Below are 22,633 nucleotides of genomic sequence, written 5' to 3' on the forward strand. Positions count from 1 at the left end.
TGAGCCTCAATCCAGACAAGATAGAAGTACTGTTGGTTGGTGGTTCCTCTGCCTGGGTGAATGATGTTCAGCCTGTTCTAGATGGGGCTGCACTCCCCCTGAAGGACCAGCTTTGCAGTTTGGGGGTGCTCATTGATCCAGCACTGTCACTAGAGGCTCAAGTGGCCTCTGTGGCTCAAAGCACCCTTTATCAGCTTCTGCTGATACGCCAACTGCGACTTTACCTGGACAGAAAGAGCTTGGCCACAGTTACGCATGCTCTGGCAACCTCTCATTTAGATTACTGCTGCCTTTGAAAACAGTCTGGAAACTGCAGTTGGTACAAAACAGGGCTGCGAGATTAACTGGGACTGGATGTTTTGATCATATTATGCTAGTGCTTCATCAGTTGCATTGGCTTCCAGTCCATTTCCGGGCCCAATTCAGAATGCTGGTTTTAACCTTTAAAGCTCTAAACAGCTTTGGACTGGGTTACCTGAGAGAACGCCTTACCCCATAAGTCCTTACCCGAACCTTAAGACCTCCTTCGGAGGCTCTCCTTTGGGTGCCCCTGCCAAACGATGTGAGGCGGGTGGCTACCAGGGAGAGGGTCTTTTTGGAGGATGCACCCCATTTATGTAATAGCCTCACCAGTGAGGTTTGCCTGCCTTCATCACTTTGTTATTTTAGACACCAGGTAAAGACCTTTTTGTTCACCCAGGACCTTTAGATTCAGGTTTTCAGGTTTGATCTGATTTTTAACTAATTTTTAAAATGAGTTTTAAAGCTACTTTGTATTGTATTTTGGATTTGCTTTTCATCTTTTTTGTCTGTTATGATTTAATGTGTAATGTGTTTTTATTGTATGTTTTAATCCTCTGTTGTGAGCTGCCCAGAGAACAATTTGTTATGGGGTGGCTAACAAAGTTTATTATTATTATTATTATTATTATTATTATTATTATTATTATTATTACCATGAGGGCAACCATCTCTCTTTCTCAGGACAGGAGGGAGATAAGCCAGCTTGTGTCCACCCTCCTTTACTGCTCACCAGCAGATCTCATGCTACTTTCTCAGGTTCTGGGAACCATGATTCTTCAACGTGGTCTCTGTGCTTTACACGAATGGGCTTTGCGCCTGTGCAGAGACCTTGTCAGAGCTTCCAAGCTAGATTCCCAACTTTTGGTGGTAACTCCGCCCCCACAGTATGTAGGTGGCTGCACAGGCTTCCTTCTCCAGTCTTTCTTCGTCCGCGGACAGCAAGACATCGTTGGAGAACTTCTCTTGCTAATAACTTGCTAAGTGCCAACTTATTCCCTATACTTTTTGTTTAGTGTTCTCCCCTTCGTTAGCGTTTTTATTTCTTCCCTGGTATCCCCCCTCCTTCTCCATTTCGCCGCAACCTTCGGGCCCAGCGTGCTACAGTTTATTTGCATTTGCTTCCCGGCCTATGGCCAAAACCAGCAAGTTTAAGCAGTGTGGTCACTGCAAATCTAAAATTCCTTCCACAGACGGCCACAAACTCTGCCTCTTTTGCTTAGGGAAAGCCCATAAGGTTGGGTCTTGCCCCCATTGTGCAGCTTTTACCAAGCAAGCACGTAAAAACTGGGTGTCTCGCCTACAATCCTGGCTTTGGGAACAAGCCGTTAAATTTTTGAGCCCGTCAGGTTTTGAGAAAAGTTTGTGAAAGAGTAGATAACATGCAAGGGATGTCTGGAAGTAGCAGAGACAGCCTAAGATGGAAAAACCTGAGGTGTTAAGACCAAGTTATATGAGAGTTAGTGCTGGAGGAATAGTCAGCAAGGCATGGCCTTAGATGAGGCTGAAAGAATAGTCAAAAAGGCATGGTCTGCTCCCTGCCGCACAGCTGCTTGGCGCACCGCCAAGGGCCGGGGAGGAGCAAGCTGCCGTGGCACTTATAGGCTGCGCCGGAGCCTGAGCTCCGATCTTGCTGAAGTTGCCACCGCAGCAGGAGCTGAGCCTGGGGGGCTAGCGGTGCCCCCGCTGGTGTCTCTGCCGGTGAAGGGACCGCATTGTTGTCCAGTCCTGGGGAGGAGTCTGCAACTGCCTCCCCTTCCACGTGGTCCAGTGCAGTCGCGGAGAAGGGCAAGGTCAGGGAAGCCGGCGTTGTTAGGTCCCTGCTTTCCCCAGCCGACCCGCCAGCCACATGTACCCTGGCTTCCTGAGTGGGTGGAATTGAGGGGGCCAGGAGGAGCAGAGTTCTGCTCCTCCCTGCCTGCCCGCCAGTCACGAGTGCCCCTAGCCTCCCAGGCTGCTGCAAAGAATCACTGCAGACATCCTGGATAAGGATCCTTTCACTTTGCCTCAGAGCAGGGGTCAAGGTGCCTTGTTTTCCCTTGTCCCCTTTTTCTTTAGGGGGCTTCCTTTTTTCCCCTGTGCCCTTTGGGTTGGAGGAATGATGCCGGCACTGTTTAGCGGTCTTTTTTCTAGCTGCCTTACCCCCCCCCCCCACCGTGCTCTTGGAGAAGGAACCAGCTAGGGTGTCCCCAGCCTGTGAAAGGTCCATCCCCAAAGACAAGAAAGGAGAAAAAGGCTCACCAAAAGACGGATGGATCTAGATAGAGATGGATGGATAGATAGATAGATCCAAATGGAGAACACTACTGCAAAAGCCTACTTGAACAGACAGGGCGGCACTTCCTCCAGCTTCCTGCTGCACCTCTCCATAGATCTCTGGCTGTGGTGCATTCAGCACAGAATCATGCCCTTGGCGGTCCACATCCAGGGACAGGCCAACGTGACTGCAGACAGACAAAGCAGATCCCACATGACCTCGCACGAATGGCAGGTGCGCTGCCCAACACTCCGCTCCCTATTCCACCACTGGTTCCTCCCAGAAATAGACCTGTTCACGTCAGAAATGAACGCTCAATGTCATCAATACTGCATCAGGTTGGGAATCGGGCTCAACTCTTTGGGGGACGCATTTGCCATGCCGTGGTCAGGCCTCCTAACCTATGGCTTTCCACCAATACCTCTGCTTCCTCGAGTCCTTCAGAAGATTTCACAAGACCGTCCACACTGTATACTAATCGCCCTCTGTTAGCCCAGGAGACCTTGGTTCCTCCATCTCCTCCGCCTATCTGGCCATCGCTACCAACACCTGCCATACCTACCTCATCTGCTCTCCCAACAGGATGGTCACCTCTTGGACCCCGGTCTCCAGCACCTGAACCTCATGGCTTGGCACATAACTCTGACCTTCCCATAGGTCTTCAGCGCTTGCTCAATGTGGCACGTAAACCAGCTACCATTGCCTCCTACTCACATAAATGGAGGCAGTTTCAGAAGTTTCTAACGGAACGCAAATGTCCTTTACACTCTGTTTCAGTGGAACATATCTGCTCCTATGTACTCTCTCTCAGAGAATCAGGACTTAAAATGCTCTCGCTGTGGGTGCACCTCACGGCCATAGTGGCTAACTCTCCACCTTCTACGCCGTCTTGATTTCAACACCCGACTGTCAAACATTTTCTAAAGGGGCTTCATCATCTGTACCCAGACCCACCAGTTATGGCCCCGGCGTGGGACCTCACTCTGGTACTCTCTTCTCTTATGTACCCTCCCTTTGAGCCCATAGCTACACTTTCTTTGGACCTCCTGTCCTGTAAGGTGGCATTTCTCACGGCCATCACTTCTGCCAGGCGGGTCAGTGAACTCAGGGCGCTAAGAGTGGACCCACCTTATCTTGTTTTTCATAAAGAAAAAGCAGTGTTCTGACCGGATATCGCCTTCTTGCCTAAAGTGGTCACTTCTTTTCACCGTTCTCAACCCATCTCCTTACCTGCATTCTTTTTGGAACTGTCTACGGATGCGGAATGTCATCTCCACTCTCTCGATGTTCACAGGGCACTCGCCTTCTACGTAGACTGGACTTCTGCTCTCTGCGCATCCAACTCACTCTTTGTTCTTCATTCGGGACCCAATAAAGGCAAACAAGCTTCAGCTCAAACTATATCCAGATGTATGGTCCACACCATCTCTCTGGCGTACCAGATTTCAAAGAAGCCTCTCCCACCCTCGATCAAAGCACACTCAACGAGAAATGTTGCGGCCTCCAATGCCTTCAACAGGTCCATTCCTTTGGACGTTATCTGCCAGGCAGCTACATGGGCTTTGAAGCACTCATTCATTCAGCACTACGCCCTGGGTGTCCAAGCCAGAAAAGACATGGCTTTTGGCAGGGTGGTGTTGCAATCCATCTTCACCTGATCCCGCCTCCAGTTGAGCACGGCACAGGTGCAGCTTGCTATGCGCCCATTTGTGTAAAGCACAGAGACCACGTTGAAGAACGACAGGTTGCTTATCTGTAACTTGGGTCCTTCTAGTGGTCATCTGTGCTTTTACACGCCCACTCATCCTCCCCTCTACTCATGTCTTTTCTGCTAGTCTCTTTCAAAATTGCGGACTCAGAAGACTGGAGAGGGAAGCCCGCGCAGCCGCCTATATACCGTGGGGGCGGGGTCATCGCCAAAAGTTGGGAATCTAGCTTGGAAGATCAGACGAGGTCTCTGCACAGGCACAAAGCCCATTAGTGTAAGAGCACAGATGACCACTAGAAGAACCCAAGTTACAGGTAAGCAACCTGTCGTTGCCTGCCTCGATTGCATACTGTGGGCACACTGGCATGCATTCCCACTTCAGTGGTTTCTTCTTCCCTTTCTAGCACAGATCATGGCTTGCTTACACAGGTCAGTTCCAACCAGCTTTGTTGCTCCCTGCTATGGTGGATCTACCAAGCAGTAACCAGGGTTCTCCCTCTTAGGGAGCCCCTCTGGGTGGTAGTGGCTGGGTTCTTGGTCTGGGTAGCTAATTGCAGCAACCAGGTAGCCCAGGGAAGGTGAAGCCCCTCAGAGCACTGCCACAGCATCAACTGGCTGAAGTTCCAGGCTATAAGAACAGCCCTGCTGGATCAGGCCCAAGGAGGCCCATCTAGTCCAGCATCCTGTTTCACACAGTGGCCCACCAGATGCTGCTGGAAGCCATAGGCAGGAGTTGAGGGCATGCCCTCTCTCCTGCTGCTCCTCCCCTGCAACTGGTACTCAGAGGCATCCTGCCTTTGAGGCTGGAGGTGGCCCACAGCCCTCCAACTAGTAGCCAATGACAGACCTCTCCTCCATGAATTTCTCCAAACCCTTCTTAAAGCCATCCAGGTTGTTGGCTGTCACCACATCTTGTGGCAGAGAGGAGAGAGAGGAAAGAATAGTGGGTATTCAAAAACTTGTGAGCGTGCACACACCTTGGAGGGAACAGTGCATTGAAGTAATGTATAAAACCTGTGTAAGACATGAATTTATGGAAGATTTCTTACAGCTGGCATATCTTTGAAGTAGATAGGGCCCTTTTGAACAAAATTAATTAGCAAGTTTAGCGCCCTCTTACTCTCACTAGAGTTCAGGCAAGTAAGTTTCACTCTATCTACCTTAGCCAGGTGGATTGGAGACTGACTGCTGGGTTCAGGCTCCCTTATAATAGGAATTATGGGATTGGCTACCTCAATTTATTTTTTTGATTTATATACTGCTCTTCCCAAAGTGGCTCAGGATGGTTTCCACTAAAATAAAAAATACATACAAATTAAAATTTAAAAACACACACACATTTAAAATCAGATGAAAATTAAAACTATAATTAAAAGGCTAAAAAGATGAGTCTTTAAGGCTCTCCTGAAGGCCTCCAAGGAAGACAATCCCCTCATATTCACAGGCAGTGTGTTCCATCCTCTATAATAAAGACCCTGAGTGTGCGGCCGTGCTGCCCGTGTCTTTTTCGGCGGTTCTGAGCATGCGCGGAACGCATGCTCAGAACCGCCAAAAAAGATACGGCCGCCCAGACACGGGCGGCCATGTTGGCAAGGCCGAGGAGAAGCCGGCCGAGGAGAAGCGGCTGCTGCCAGGTGGGCGGGCGGGCGGGCCGAGGAGAAGTGGCCGCCGCCGGGCGGGCTGGCCGGCCGAGGAGAAGCGGCCGCCGTCGGGCGCGCGGCCGGCCGAGGAGAAGCGGCCGCCGTCGGGCGTGCGGCTGGCTGAGGAGAGGCCCCGCCACTGGGCGGGTGGGATGGCCGACGAGAAGCGGCTGCCGCCGGGTGCGCAGCCCGGCCGAAGAAAAGCCCCTCCATCCCAAAACCAACTTGCAGCCGCCTATCTGGCTGCTGCTCCTGCGGCTGTTGTTGAGGGTCTCGGGCGACGGGACTCCGTCCTAGCAACTGGGAGGAAGGAAGTAGCAACTGGAAGGAGAAGGGAAGAGGAGCAAACTAGCACACACTCCCTAGAGCCTGTTATTATAACGGGCTTAAAAACACTAGTAACCTAATGGTTCCACAACTATTGCTTTTTAGGAGGGGGTTCTGTGAAGGGAAGATGTGCGTGTTCCTGCTTTCCAGAGAGGTAGAAGAACTTTAGCATTAACCTGTAACTTTCCTCTATCTCCTAGAGGCAGCAAGGGTATTCTGAACTGTTCTGTTGGCTCTAACCAGTAGACAAGGAGGTCTTGGCTTCTGTTCAGAAATAGCCTTTTCCTCTGCCGTAATTTATGCCACACTCACCCACACCCACACCACCGCGCTCCAAGTCCTTTTATGGACTATAATTTTAGGTTATAGTTCAGCTTTTGTAGTGGAATTCTAGGGGAAAAAGAGCCTTCTTTTCTTTGTAAGTTTGTCCTGAACCTGCTCTCCTGTTTTTAAAAAGAACTACTACTTGTGGAGAAGGTGAAATTCCTCTTTCCTCCAAAGGAGTTTAAAAGGGCAGGGAAAAGAAGTCTGAACTTTGCTTACATCCAAGGTTTGTTGTACTGAACTGCACTTTGAGAACATGGACAGATTTGGAAGATGCAACTTCAGATGGCTTAGTGCTCACTCTTTGCAACATATGAGTTTCTTGTGGTGGGGGCAGGAAGTCTTCCTCCCCCAGGAGTGGGGTAGCTTTGTATGTGGCTCATTTTCTCGTATGCAAATTGATTTTGTGGGTTGCTGTGATCTTGGATATGTAGGATATGTAAGCTGCTTTGAATACAGACTTCTCTAAATCCTTTGCTGCCCTCTGGTGATATTCAGAGTGCATAGCATATAAAGCAAACCCCACCCACCCACCCCGTACTTTTAAAAGTTACAAAGTTTTGCTAATGCTAGTCATGGCACCTAACTCTAGAAGTTTTCATCCTAAATCATAAGGCTAATGTGCTATGTTGAAGCAGTTTTAAATAGCTGTCCAAGAAGGAGAATCTCACTTAGAAGTCAAGTTGTAATCTAATGGCATCTGGGGACCTGAGGCTGGAAAACTCATGTTTAATATAACAATCTCGTGGGATTTTGTTGGGATATGAATGTTTCAGTAGGGCACATTTCCTAACCTGAGCAGTTCAGAATTTGCTGTAAAATATTATGGAAATAAGGATGTGACAGAACATCAGAATCTCCATTCTGTCAAATCTGTTATATTAATTCTCCTGGGTGTGCCTTGGACGCATCCCAGAGCCCACCTAGATTGGCTGAGGCGCACCCAGGAGGATTAGTTGCCGCGGCGGCCCAGCAGTGGAGGCCAGAGGTGGCTGGCCCGGCCCGGCCACGGAGGCAAGGCCCAGGAGGAGGAAAAGAAAGTGGGGAGGAGAGGTGGCTGCGCCCAGAAGCAGAGACTGGGGCAGAAGTTGGGGGGAGAGGTAACCACCGGCCCCAAAGAGCGCACAGATGCTCTGTGCGGGGTCAGCTAGTAAGAAGAAATACTGTTGGGATGGCTGCACCACTTTATTAGTACCTGATTCTAAGAAAATAATGTTTAACAAGCTGACTCTGGACAGAGCATCTTTTCGCTCTTTGGGGCCGGCTACCTCTCCCCTACCCCCTCCTGGCCCAGTCTCCGGCCAGGCCAAGTGCCAAGCCCAGGCTGCCGGGCTGAGGACCTGTGGCCGCGTCGTCACCCCACAGCTGGCCCGGCCTGCCGCAACCTCTTCGCCCTGCGGCTGGGTTGGGCTGGGCCCGCCGCCGCCACCACCATGTTGCCGGGCTACCCCCTCCGCTTCCGCCTCATATCTGCGGCGGGGTGGGCCCGCCAGCCGCCGCCCTGGATGGCCGGGCCCGCCGCCACCGCCATGTATCCGCGACCTGAGCTATATAAACAGGGCTTCTGCTGTGAGTTGAGGTGTTCCGTAAAGATATTGGAAGGGAGACTTCTAACTATGCTCTGTGCTGAAATGTGTCTTGTCTCCTTGGATTCTTTGTTTTAAAATAAGTTTCCCATTGGATTTCTAAAACTGAACATAAAGCAACAGCAAGGCATTAACCTTTCCCCCCCTTTTCTGCTTTTTTGCTGCAGTGTCTGCACTAAAAGGTCATTGGCACGATGGGGTCTGAAAACCCAAGCCCACAGAACCCCAGCTGTAAAATAATGACTTTCCGACCAACCCTAGAGGAGTTCCAGGACTTTGGAAAGTATATTGCTTATATAGAATCCCAGGGAGCTCACAGGGCAGGACTCGCAAAGGTAGGTTTGTTGGGGGTTTTGCTAGTTGGCCTTCGGTCTGAGATTTACCATAGGGTTGCGGGCGGTAATGCATTGACTTGATAAACTGTAGGACTGAGTTGAGAGATACTGTGTGATCGAGAGTGCACACCTTCAAGGCATTTGGGGCACATTCACAAGGAAGATTGTTTTTCCTCTCTGGAGTGGTGGTGCTGTTTGGCGAGGCGGCTACTTTCAAAGTGATTTACATAGCAAAATGGGGGGCGGGGAGAAGAGAGAGAGAGAATGGTTTCCTGCTTGAAGAGGCTCACAATAGAAAAAGATACACAAGAGAAACACCAGCAACAGCCACTGGAGGGGTTGTATCTTGTTACTTCACAGCTGAGGCTTATGTGTCACAACCTGGCACATGCATACACATCCACGTGACATTTAGGCGAAACAAAACACAATCCAGCTTCAGCAAGGAGTGAAAGTTGAGCCATTAAGCCATGAGAGACGAGGTCCTTATTAAAGCAGGTCAATTACTGCTTCTGTTACAATTGCACAGGGGAGCAGAGTATTGATGAAAGCTTTCCAGGCCATGTTTCCTTGTCCAGTCAAGTGTACTAATGAATTTCGCCATGTCTGATTCCTCAGAGGTAGATTATTCTAACTAGCTGTCAGCCAATTCTAGATTGCAAGTACAAGGAGGTTTTCCTTGTCCATGGCACCAGGCTCAGGCCTTTTAATTCTTAACTGTTGCTTTTAGACAGAGAAGGAATTCGTTTTGAGTCTAGAGAACTCTTTTGCTGTGGATAATTTAAACAGTTTTTGGTCTCCCTTGCAAACAAACGTGTGGAGAAAAGTATTATGAACATAGATGTGAGTGGTAAACAGCAAACCCAGTTCTGTAGTGTAGCCTGGTTAGATGCCTTTTAATGTTGCCTTGCTGTTTTAGTTTTGAATGTTGTCATTCATTTTCCCCAGGACTTCTCTGGACATGATCCAGATAGCTGGTCTCTCTCTCTCTTATGTAGGTGATTGACTCAGCATGACTTCCCTGATCATTGCTAAACAGATGGTTTGCTTTCTCTCTGAGAGCTCTTAGTTGAGCCACACTGTAGGTAGCAGGTACTTGGCAGAACCTCTAGGTAGTATCTGCTGTAAACTTAGAAAAATTCTCTCTCTCTCTCTTTTTAAGCACACAAGATAAAACTCCCACTCAGGTTGGCTAGGGAGTCGTGATTGAGCATGCAATGTGTGCATACAGAACTCTGAGTCCAGAATTCTTTAGGGTTGGCATGACAAAGGGGGTGGAAGAAAGGGACGTGTAAATTGAAGGTGGAGTGGAGGCTAGTATATGTGTATGTGGAGGGAAGCCCACACAAACAAGACAGTTTAAATAGCTGTCCCAGAAGATCCCCAGGCTTCATAAGCTGCCTGTGGGAGGAGTTGTTTTTTCATTCCAGTAATTTCTATCTTGAGTCTGTTCTTTCCTCCTTTAACCTCATTGTGAGAAGTGATTATCCCATATTCCCACTGAGAGGGCATTGAGGCAGGGCTTGACAAATCTCAAGCGCCAGGGAGCCATGATGACTAGAACTATAACCATGGCACCTAGACTAGGAGATATATATATATGAGAGCGAGCGAGTGCGAGCGCAAATCTATATTTGCCCCAGGCAGCCCTCCTTCTGTACCAAGTATGTTACTTGTAAAGGGCATAAAGAGAAGCCCATTTACTTTCCCCTTGCAGAACGTCCATCACTAAGTTGGGCAACTTTGTCAAGCATCCATTGTCTGGCTCCCAGATCCAAAGAAAATTGCTCAAGGCCTGTATTGAGGGTGCAGTCTTGAAAGGGACACTCTTGCTAGCTGTAGGAATCTTTGAGGACATGGTTCGTTAAGCTTTCCCTGGGGTAAAAAGCAGTGAACTAATGCTGGTCAAGTTTGAACCATCCTTGAACTATCCAGCAGTACCTTCAGCAATGAAACGTCAGGGTTGAAGCCATGTATTATTTTGGATTCCAAGCTATTCAGGAATTGATAAATACGCACCAGGGCCTGGAATTGTGCCTGAAAGGTGTTGAATTGGCTTCTAATAGAAATGGTTCTTCAGAAACTGTCCTGAAATGTGCTTTGTTAATCTGTTCCTAGGTTACCTTGCTAATTAAACTATGCCAGGCTTTCTGCGAGGGAGGACAATCCGCCCAAATTCTTTGACTAATGCTCTATCTTTTTATACCAGAGACTGACCGAGGCATTTGAGAAAATCTGCCCTGTGTATTATTAAGCACCATTGGTAGCATTTTGTGGCTTTCTGCACATTTCTCTTTTTGCTTTCTGCCCCGTATATTGTGTGTGAGAGAAAGCAGCGGAAGGTTCGTTTTGTAAATCCAGCAGAGAAGCAATCTACAGCTTAAGGGAGCAGCTCTGCTTCTTTGCAGCATGTTTGATTTGTTCTTAGCAAGGGCTTCTCTTGAGGTGCTTCACAACTGAGCTGAATTTTACTCACAACTGAAGCCATTTTTAATCCTGCTCTGTTCTTGTCATTGGGGCTTTCTCAACACTACTCCAGTGAAAGGGAAGTTAAGCTAAGCCTTGGATGCCCTTTCCTGAATGAACAGATTTTTATTTTTATTTTTATTTTTGCATATAATGTAATTCATACTTGTGGTTTCCCTCTTTCTTTCACCCATTCTCGCCCAGGTGATTCCTCCCAAGGAGTGGAAGCCGCGCAAGACCTATGATGACATTGACAGCATGGTCATCCCTGCGCCCATTCAGCAGGTGGTGACTGGGCAGTCGGGGCTCTTCACCCAGTATAATATTCAGAAGAAACCCATGCTGGTCGGAGACTACCGGCACTTGGCCAACAGTGAGAAGTATGTACCTTGTTCAAGACCAGGATGGGGTGGCACCGAACTGCAGTAGATGCACCTTTTCGTTTTGTACTGATTACATTGCAGTTGGGGGCCAGCCACCTATTGGTCTGTTACGAGGGATTTCTTGATGCATGATGTGTGTTCCCCTCCCCTCTAGGATCAAAGGAACAGGCAGGGTTGTTCGAGGCAATGAAAGATTTTATTCAGAGAGATTTAAGGGATGTGGGAATTCTCACATGACACAAAACACTTAAGATGAAATACGTGTCTGGGTGATATTGGTTAACTTTCACTTTTAATTACCTGGCTAATCAAATGTACATATATATGGTTGAATCTATATGCTGGCTACATGTGCTTATAGTATATATACTCTGGGGAGGAGGGAGAGGGGGTCCTACCAATGAGAAGATGTGGCAAGAAATATCAGAAAAACATGGAACAACTAAAGGGTCCAGAGAGGATTGGGGTTAGTCAGAGGACTGGAGAGAAGATCAAACCATGTGCAGAGCAACATCGGATTGAGTGGGACAATGCTCGGGGTGGGGGGTGTCCAAACTAGATTACGTTAGTATCCCAACCAACTGGCAACACATTCCTGAACAAGTCTGGGAAGCGAGATGAGCCTATCTGGACTTCCGGGGGGCTAGGGGAGTGTACTTAAGGATAAACATGGAGGCAGCATTGGGGAGACAGGCAGCATGGGTCAGACAAGAGGACCGCATTGGGAAGCAGACCAGTAGACAGAGCTACCCTGAGCAGAGCCAGGACAGGCTGAGCCCATCTGGACTTAGGGCCAGTAGAGCAGTGTTGCAGGGGGGAAGTGGGTGAGGAACTGACAGATAGATCACAAACAGAAGGTCAGGGGAAACATTGGGAAGACACTGCAGCCCAACTCCTTGGGGGTATTTGGGGGAGAAACAAGGGAGTTGAACACTTAAGACACCTGAAAAGACACAGGCACGAAACCCAGAGTGGTCCCACTAGACTTTCAGGGAAGGGAGAGGGGCCAGTTTGAGAGAGAAGTCCAAAGAGACTTGGGCAAAGCTGGACAGGAAAAGTGGGTGAGGGAGAAGAAGAAGAAACAGGGATTGCCTCAAGTAGGCAACTCCCCTTGGACAGGAGCCTCTAAGCAATATTCCTTTAAATCTCAGTGTACCCCAGCTTTTCTGCCCAGCACCTTCCCTTTTAACTGAAAACGGTTCTCCCTTCCATTCCTGGCTCCCTCAGCCCAGAAGCCAATGTTTCCACTCTATTTACAAGCCCCAAAAGTCATTCCATGGCCAGAAAGCCAAACCGCAGCGTAGCCACAGGAGTAAGGAACTGATCCTAACCCAACATACACCCCCCATACCCCTCTAATTATACCCAGGATGGGAAAGGGGTCTTGGGAAAGAAAAACAGAAACCTCCCAGACACACAAGAGGGAAGGGGCAAAGCATACTTGTCTGAAGGACAAAATGGTGTGGAATCACGAGCCCAAAAGCAGGTCCAGGAAGCAAGAGAGAGAGGAACAAGTGAAGCTTCCTTAAATAAGGCAAAAACCATGTGTCTGGAAAATGCCAGAGAATTCCTACCCTCTGAGGGTCAGGGCAAAGGAGGATGGAGTTGGGTAAAGAACAGGTTAATGTGCCATCCTTGGCTCTAGACAGGTGATGGGCTTTACCTGCTGGGACAAACCCAGATGGATTAGAAGATGGCCCTATTGGTTTGCTTGTCACATTTATATACCACTCTTTATAAAATCTTGTTGTGGTTTACAATTTTAAACAAACAGCAAGTAAAACCTAAGAATAATATTAAAAAGATTAAATTTACTATAAATAAAACTTTAAAACATAATAAACTAAAAGCCTGATAAAACAGCTGTATTTTCAAAAGTTGTTTAAAAGCAATCATAGATGGGGAGAGTCTGATGTCATTTGGGAGTGTTTTCAAGACCCCAGGGTAATGCTAGAGAAGGGCCCGATTTTGGGTTGCTAAAAAGTGCGCCGGTGGCTACCGCAACCGTACGTCCTTCGATTATGTTAATAGGTGTCAGGGTTCATGAAGAAGAAGGCTCTCTCTTAAATACAAAGACTTTTGTTTGTCCATGGACTGAGCAATCCTGAGAGATCAGGATGGTTAATGGTTTCTTTGAGGAATGGGGATTCTAATTTATCAGTTTCAGGAAGGCTAAGAAGATTTCATGCAGAAAGTCAATCTTGAGGCATCAGCAAGGCTTTGCAAAAACATGAGATCTGTGGCCAGAATCCTCATATTTGTGACTTTTTTGACCTTTCCTTTGCCAAAATACGGGTCCTCCATGCCAGCAGGGTACAGGGGGGTGTCCAAGGCTGCCCAAAATGGTGACTTTCCATAACAGGTCTTGTTGGGTAGCTCCTGTGGTACATCCTTAAACACATGAACACCAGAAATCCCAACATGGCCAAGAGCTGAGAAGGCATTGTGCCCCTGCATACATAGATGCGCTATTTTCCTCTCTCAGATGTTTCAAGGTCAGCAGTGGAGCTCCCTTTGCTGCCCCAGAGTGAGGGTGGGCCAGGAGGTCACATCAGCCTGCTGCTGCCATTAGACAAGCAAGGTTGAGGTGAACCCTGCCCCTGACTTGTCCTGTGATAACCTGGTCATCTTACTCTACTGGTACAAAGATGCTGCCATTTTGCCCCTGCCATTGTCTTATCAGCTGTGACTGAGAGATAGCTGGTCTTGTGTTAGCAAGTATGACCTGTCACCTTAGCTAAGCAGGGTCTGCCCTGGTTGCAGATGAATGGGAGACTTGATGTGTGAGCACTGGAAGATATTCCAATGAAAATGGCAGGAATCATAGGAACATAGCAAGCTGCCATATACTGAGTCAGATCATTGGTCTATCTAGCTCAGTATTGCCTGCACAGACTGGCAGCAGCTTCTCCAAGGGTTGCAGGCAGGAATCTCTCTCAGCCCTCTCTTAGAGATGCTGCCAGAGAGGGAACTTGGAACCTTCTGCTCTTCCCAGAGCTTCTCCATCCCCTAAGGGGAATATCTTAGTGTTCACACAACAAGTCTCCCATTCATCTGCAACCAGGGCAGACCCTGCTTAGCTAAGAGGACAGGTCATGCTTGCTACCACAAGACCAGCTATCTCTCAGTCATCTCCAGAATAGGGCTAAGAGAGATTCCTGCCTGCAACCCTGGAGAAGCCGCTGCCAGTCTGTGTGCAGACAGTACTGAGCTTGATGGACCAGTGGTCTGACTCAGTATATGGCAGCTTCCTATGACTACTGCTGTTGTTAGGGGACAGGCTGAGCATGTGTGTGTGCGTGTACACGTGCAAGTGTTGCATGTGGCCATCTCTCTGTAGTTTGCACATTCTTTCCTGCACAGAGATGTGTTTTGTGAATCTTAATGAATCTTGAGATATCTGAAGTACATAGCCCTTTGTCTCTGAGCATGTCCATTTTGAGGATGTTTGTGACTTTTAAAATCTCACTCCCTTCCCCCTTTTCCTTACCAGGTATTGTACCCCCCGTCACCAAGATTTTGATGACCTGGAACGCAAATACTGGAAGAATTTGACTTTTGTGTCCCCTATTTATGGAGCAGACATCAGTGGCTCCCTGTATGATGCAGTAAGTGACAGTGACATGAAATGGGCATGTGTCCATCCTACGCACTTTTTGAAACTGACTTAATTGTAACAAGAACCTAGAACATACATAAGAACAGCCCTGCTGGATGAGGCCCAAGGCCCATCTAGTCTAGCATCCTGTTGTACACAGTGAAACAGTGGAGGTGGCCTGTAGCCACCAGACCAGTAGCTATTCATAGACCTGTCCTCTGTGAATTGGTCAAAACCCCTTTTAAAGGCATCCAAGCTAGTAGCCATCACCACATCCATGGCATTGTAATATACTGAGAGGGCTGAACTTCTTTTCTGTGGAGATCCCAGGCCTCTTCAGCAGAGCTGCAGTTCCTAAGGTTCCTTGGTTTAAATGTGCAATGCAGACATGCCCCTAGAGGCCTAAAAGACCCTTAAGCAGGAATGCTTGCACATGCCCATACATGCACCCTACTCAGTGCAGACTGTTCTTGTGAAGACTCTCTTTCCCTGGCCAATCTGTGGAGCTTCTCTTGCCTCTTCTCTGGCAATGACTTCTGTCTGCTGCAGCTAGTGCTTGCCTGTTTCATTGTTTCCTCTGGCAATGGACTCTCTCCTTCTCATAGGGGAGAAATCTGGATATCAGAGAGGAACTTTCACACCTGTTTAATAGGAGTATATTTTAGTGGGCTCTTTCCCTCAGACCTGCCCAGTGTGGGGCTGCTCCCTGGGTTGTCCTGTTCGCACCCTCCTCCCTCTTGCTGTGCTTGCTTGGTCACCCCTCCTCTCCGAAGGAAAAGGAGCCTGTCCTTTGCAGTCTGTTAGTAGTGTCCTCTTCTGCAGGATGTGGAGGAATGGAATATTGGGAATCTGAACACCCTCCTGGACATGGTGGAACATCAGTGTGGAATTATCATCGAAGGCGTGAACACCCCCTACCTCTACTTCGGGATGTGGAAGACAACCTTTGCTTGGCACACGGAGGACATGGACCTCTACAGCATCAACTACCTGCATTTTGGAGAGCCCAAATCTTGGTGAGTAGGCAGGAGCGGTTGCAGAAGGGGCCAGGAAGTCATCTTGTCCAAAGCAGGGTCATTAGTCTGGTCTTATGGTTCAACTTGCCCTCAGATCTTGCCACTGCCCTTGGGGCCTGTCATATAGTCTGTGTCAAGGAAACTGACCCAAGGAGATGCTGGATACTTAAGTTGGAAAGGACCAGAGGCTCTATATATCTCAGCTCCCTGCTGCAAAGCAGGACCAGAAAGAGGCCCCGTGAACCAATATGTGATATAATGACAGCACACACAGGTCTGTAGGCAAGTGACCTCTGGCTCAGTAGCCAGTCTACTCAGTGGGAAAATTCTGAGTCCAAATCTGAACAGGAGCACCACCCACCATTCCTGGATTTCCAGAGTGACTCCTTGGTGTGCACACAGCTTCACATTACTCCAAATCCTGTTGCAACTGGCCTTGTAGCCCAAATCCAACTTCCACATACAAATCAACCAGAGAACAGGCGCACCATCTAAAGGTGACTGTGGAGCATACGGCTACAGATGAGGAAGGCAAGGGGGAATGGTGAGAAGGATCTAGCCACATAGAGCAGTTCTGCTCAAACATCTCTGTAGTGGAGGGGTGTGATTGCATCTGAGTTGGATGTTTTGCTCTTTATAGTACCAAGGTGGATTCATGTTGAAAGTCTGGAGCAAAGCTAGGCCTCGATAAGTATCTGTAAGGCGGCTGTAATAAACCACCTCTTTACCGTGGGCCCTGTGAGAAAAATCTACACACATGTATGCATGCCCTCTGTGGCTTTTCTGCAGGCCATTTGAATACATTTTTGTTTTTAATTGGCTGTTCTTTCCCTTCTCCCACATCCCCTCTCCCCTGGACTTGGCTACTCCTTTTGAGCGGTGCCTCTTGCGAAGATGGTGTCCAGGTCAGAGCATGCTCCTAAGTGAACAAATGGGCAGGCCTGTCCCGTGAAGCAGTAGATAGGCTGGAGATTGGGCATACCTTAATGAGAAGGGGCCTGCTGGGGATCAGGAAGCATGGAGTGCTCCCCCGCCATTGTGGAGCGGTGGAAGCAGAAGGGAGCTTGCAGGGAAGAGCCTGCTTTTTGATTTCTGGATGTTTTTTGGCTGTGTGTTGATACTTGGCAACTTGACATCCCACAAGGGTGCTTTCCTCGGGATTTTGATGCAACTTTTAAATATTGACATTTGCCTGTAAACTAGAGTTTAAATGTCACTGGGAAATGGTTGTCTGCCAGGGCACAGTGACAAGATCTTTCTATTTCTCAGCAATATGATTTCCCAATGGCACTGCAGATGTTCACTGTGCCTGTGGGGTTGCAGGAGGTACCAGCAGCAGGAAAGAGGCCCTAAGAAATAAGTCAGGGGCATTTTGCAATGGGCGGGGGGTTCTGCCACCAATGTTGACACATGCAGCAGGAAGCTTGGTACCATTATGCAACTGCCCCCAAAGACCTAGCTTCAGGATCTTTTGCTTCTACTGAAAAATAAATATCACTCACAGAAGCATCTTTTATTTGACACACTACTCTGCCTCAGGGACAGGGTTTCTCAAACTTGGGCCCTAGATAATGGGCTACAGCTCCCATCATTCCCAGCCACAGCAGCCTTTGGCTGATTATGTAGTCCAACAATATCTGGAGGCCCAAGTGTGAGCAGCTCTGACCTAGAAGGTTCTTCACTTGCCCACCAAGGTTCAAATTAAAGCCTGACAATTTATTGTACACCCTCTTTGTTCTGTCTCTCTGTGTTGAAAGCTTGAGAAATTCTCAGTGTGTGTTTCCTGGCCTGCACTAGGTGGCGCTAGTGGCACAGCCGGCAGGGCTCTGATCTGTGGGGGAAAACTGCATCTTTCGTGTGTTTCATTTTAGCATGCTGATGGCAATGGGGATTTGGCAGTGTCCCTATATGGAGGAGCGTGTGCATTCGAAGGTGGACCCTTAATGGGGAAGGAGTTAGCTTTTTTCTGGCTTAATGTTCATCCCTGTTGCTAGCTTTCATTTCTGTAAGGGTAAGGAGCCAGGAGCAGTCATTTTCAACCCTTTCTCACCTTGTTGGGTTGATGGAATAGGAAACCTCTTCTTGCATGCAGATTTCTCCAAAGTGGGGTGTTGAAATCATGCTTAGTGTCAGGACCACAAATGGTTTTCTTTTGCAGTGCTGTGCTTCTTTACCTTGCTGCTGCTCTGTCTCCTGTTGGGTCTTCCCTTTCCACTGTAAATATTGAAGGGGTTTCCCCATCCCTTGTTTCTTCTCCTTGCATCCTTCTAAAGGCTGGGGAGTGAGCAAAGAGGGAACTGCTGGCACCTCATATTCTGGCAAGAATATGAAGCTCTCGGGAGAACAGCCTACTCTGTGCTCAGAGTTGCCGTGGTGGAACATGCACTGTTGTTAGCTAGACAATGAGATCTGTATACTTAAAGGGCACATCTGCAATGTTGGGCAGTTTAAATCCATAATGGCCATAGCCCCCGGCCCCCGAGAGCTTTGGGGACTGTAGTTTTGCAAGGGGCTCTGAGCAGTATTCCCTATAACAGGGATTCCCAGATGTGGTTGACTACAACTCCCATAACCCCTAGCCAAAGGCCATTGCAACTGGGGATGCTGGGAGTTGTCTGGATCCTCTGGGAATCCCTGTGAGAATTCTTTGGGTCCCCAGGGCCCCTTACCAAACTGCAGGTCCCAGACTTCCCTAGTTGAGAGCTGCAGCATAAGGACATAAGACTTGCCTTGCAGGTCCGACCAAGCACCTGCCTAACCAAGCATTCGCTTTCTAGCCAGACGTCCCTGGAACACTTGCAAGCAAGGCATGGACAACATGTTGGCGTTCCCTTGTAAAATGGGCATGGAATTAGTTTGTGTGTAGTGTTGATGCACTCTAAGACACGTCTTTGGGTATGAGAGAGCTACTCCGGCTTCTCATCTGGGCTGTGCTTCTGACTAGTTCCTTTCTCTTCAGAGTCTTCCCTTCTGTCCCAGAACTGCAGCCTGTGCTAGTGGTTCTCTTTCGCACTTTTGCTCTTGTGAAAGTTCTTTATGTATAATTTTACATTCCGCTGAAGAGCAGATATTCCATTCAACATGATTAGAATCTCTCCTGTTCGAGAGAAGGCTAGAATGGATTGCTTCTGCCCAGAACTGTAAGGGGAAAGCAGCACAGAAGCCCACGAGTCCAGGCAGTGTTAATACTTGGCTGGAGTCAGCGCTACTTAGTTCAGCATTAAAGGGATGTCTGAGAATACTCTCTGAGCACACACCCTTTGGATAAGAGAAGACTAATCCTGCTTCCTGCCTGGGCTTCTGTAATCAGACGACCACTCGAGCAGATGTTGCTTTTTGTATTAAGGCCAAAAGCAGTTGGGGCTTTCTGGGCAAAGATTTATTAACAGAGATTAGTTCAAACCTCTTCTGGCCAATGCAGGAGGGCTTTTTGGGATTTTGGATTCAAAACTCTGTCCTCTCAAGATTGATTAGAGAACAAAAAGACCAAAAGAAAAAAGAAAAACAAAGCCCCAACCCATACTGGCATCGTGTGTGCTTTCAGTATACACCTAAGCATCAAGCAACAGTGTCTTTGCTTAGGATAGGTGGGTCATCCAATATCACAGTTACATAGGAATCTGCCATATACTGAGTCAGACCATTGGTCCACCTAGCTCAGAATTGTCTACACAGACTAGCAGCAGGAATCTCTCTCAGCCCTCTCTTGGAGATGCTGCCAGGGAGGGAACATGGAACCTAGATGCTCTTCCCAGAGCAGCTCCATCCCCTGAGGGGAATATCTTGCAGTGCTCACATGTAGCCTCCCATTCAAATGCAACCAGGGTGGATCCTGATTAGCTCTGCGGACAAGTCATGCTTGCTACCAGAAGACCAGCTTTCCTGGTGCAGTGCAGATATGCTTTCATTAGTCAGCTAACCCCTGCCATTGAGGAGAGAAGTGGGCATTGGATCATGGAGGTGACTTAGGGAGCATCATGATTTTGACTGGGACATAGGAAGTTGCCTTACACTTGCCTTACACTGAGTCAGATTGTTGGTCCATCTAGCTCAGTATTTCCTACACTGACTGGCAGCAGCTCTCCAGTGCTTTTTCTCAGCCAGGGATTGAACCTGGGGTTGAGACAGCCTTGGTTGGCCTGATGGATGACCTTTACCGGGGAATCGACAGAGGGAGTGTGACTCTGTTGGTCCTCTTGGATCTCTCAGCGGCGTTCAATACCACCGACCATGGTATCCTTCTGGGTCGCCTGGAGGAGTTGGGAATAGGGGGCACTGCTTTGCAGTGGTTCCGTTCCTATCTCTCGGGTAGATCCCAGATGGTGGAGCTTGGTGACAGTCGCTCCTCAAAGCAGGAGCTGTTATATGGAGTCCCTCAGGGCTCCATTCTGTCACCAATGCTTTTTAATATCTACATATGAAACCGCTGGGTGAGGTCATCAGGAGATTTGGTGCTGGGTGTTATCAGTATGCTGATGACACCCAAATCTACTTCTCCTTTTCATCTTCAGGAAATGGCACTCACTCTTTAAATGCCTGCCTACAGGCAGTAATGGGCTGGATGAGGGAGAACAAATTGAAGCTGAATCCAAGCAAGACGGAGGTGCTCATTGTGGGGGCTCAGAATCTGAGGAGTGAGTTAGAACTCCCTGTGCTGGATGGGGTTACACTCCCCCAGAAGGAGCAGGCTCTCAGCTTGGGAGTACTCCTGGACCCAGGCCTCACCCTGGTTTCTCAGGTGGAGGCCATGGCCAGGAGTGCTTTCTATCAGCTTCAGCTGATTCGACAGCTGCGTCCATTCCTTGAGGAGGATGACCTCAAAACAGTGGTGCACCAGCTGGTAACCTCCAGGCTTGACTATTGCAATGCGCTCTACGTGGGACTGCCTTTGTACGTAGTTCGGAAACTTCAATTAGTTCAGAATGCGGCAGCCAGATTGGTCTCTGGGGTAACCCGGAGAGACCATATTACACCTATTTTGAAACAATTGCACTGGCTGCCGATATGTTTCCGGGCAAAATACAAAGTGCTGGTGATTACCTTTAAAGCCCTGAACGGCTTAGGCCCAAGTTACCTTAGAGAGTGCCTTCTTCTGCGTGATCCCCACCGTACATTAAGGTCATCTGAGGAGGTTCGTCTCCAGTTACCACCAGCTCGTCTGGTGGCGACTCAGAGGCGGGCCTTCTCTATAGCTGTGGAATGCGCTCCCTGCGGAAATCCGTAATTTGAATTCTCTATTAGCCTTCAGGAGAGCCCTTAAAACGTATTTGTTTGGCCTGGCCTTCCAGGGTTTTTAAAATTTTAACCCGATTTTGGGGCTTTTAATTACTGTAAATTGTTTAATTGCTGTTTTAAAATGTTTTTTAATTGTTAATTGTTATACTGTTTTTAATTTGTTTTAGCTTTTTATTGTTTTAGTAGTTTGTTTTAATTGTAAACCGCCCTGTGCCATTTTGGAAGGGCGGTAAATCAATCAATCAATCAATCAATCAATCAAACAAATAATTTGAATCATTCCTGAGTTGATCATAGAAGGAAGTTTATATTGAGAGTCATGATGGGGCATGTAGGCAGCGTTGGTCCTGATGCTTTGGGGGCAGGCACTCCATCCAGGAGCAGCATAGGTGTGGGGGCCAGGAGATGAGTTGTCATGGTTCAAAAGAATTCTGCTCTGCTCATCGGGTATTATGTCTGAGGTGCAGTGTGTATGCTTGGTGCTGAGTACTCTGATAAATGTCTGAATTTATTTGAAAGGAAACCTACTGGATCTTTTTATAGAAAACAAGCTTTTTTTAAAAGGGAGTTGGAACTTATTTCTTTTGTCTTTTCTCCTGGAGATAGATAGATAGATAGATAGATAGATAGATAGATAGATAGATAGATAGGTGTGTGTGTGTGTGTGTGTTTTAATCCTCTGGATTAAAATAGTCTGTTTAGTATACTGGATTTTATTGATGTATTCTTAATAGTGTTGATGTACTTATTATTCTGAACCTTTTTGAGGAATAAATAGTTGGGAAGCAGAATATGTATGTGTGTGGGGGAGGAGTAAAAATGGACTTGCAGGAGCTTACTCCGATCTTTCTGTGCTTGGTGTACTTACTTGCTTTGCCTGCCTGATGGAGTTCTGTGACAATGGAAAGTTTGCTCCAGCTTTGAGTGGCTGTCCGGCTCTATGTTGTCCTGTCTCATTGATCCTGATTTCTGTGAGGCCAACATGGCCACTAGCTCTTTGATCTGCCTTTCATGCTACTTCCATCAACAAGGATGCCGTTGGCCAGCTGGGGGAGCTCTTGGATCTCTAGAAAAAGAGCACGAAGCAGCTGGCTGGCAGTCTTTTGTCAGAAATGGCTGTTAATGATGATTCCATGACTCCCCTTCCCCAGCCCTACCTCTGTGGAATTTTCTCAGCTCTCTTCATCCTTTTTATAGACTCTTCGACCCTGGTAGTGATCATCTTAGAGGGCACCTCTGGGAATAGTAAGAGTGAAGAGAGTTATGAACTCCACCAGTTTGGAGACCGTGCTGTGTGCTCACCAAGGCAGAGCCTGGCGTTGCAGCCATTGGTGTTGGAGGCATTTCTCCATCAAAAGGTTGCACTCCTTTCTACACGAGGGCTCTTCCACACTTTTGAGGTTGTCCTTCCCCATTGAACCTTTGCTCATGTCAGCGCCCCCCCCCAATTAGATTTGT

At 48.1% G+C, this 22,633-nt stretch overlaps 1 protein-coding gene across 3 annotated transcripts in view; it reads left to right on the plus strand.

Moving 5' to 3' along the window:
- The window catches only part of KDM4B (lysine demethylase 4B), a 246,379-nt gene that overhangs the window by 39,583 nt on the left and 184,163 nt on the right, over positions 1 to 22,633 (plus strand). For all 3 annotated transcript variants that reach the window (XR_008315925.1, XM_053295002.1, XM_053295003.1), the window contains exons 2-5: positions 8,310 to 8,477; positions 11,148 to 11,323; positions 14,820 to 14,934; positions 15,747 to 15,940. Coding sequence is in view for 2 of the 3 variants with exons in the window: in XM_053295002.1 (XP_053150977.1) it covers positions 8,337 to 8,477; positions 11,148 to 11,323; positions 14,820 to 14,934; positions 15,747 to 15,940 (626 nt within the window). In the remaining variant the exon portion in view is untranslated. The remainder of the gene's footprint in view (positions 1 to 8,309; positions 8,478 to 11,147; positions 11,324 to 14,819; positions 14,935 to 15,746; positions 15,941 to 22,633) is intronic.

The sequence above is a fragment of the Hemicordylus capensis genome, chromosome 2 (genome assembly GCF_027244095.1).
Source record: "Hemicordylus capensis ecotype Gifberg chromosome 2, rHemCap1.1.pri, whole genome shotgun sequence".
Taxonomy (NCBI): Eukaryota; Metazoa; Chordata; class Lepidosauria; order Squamata; family Cordylidae; genus Hemicordylus; species Hemicordylus capensis.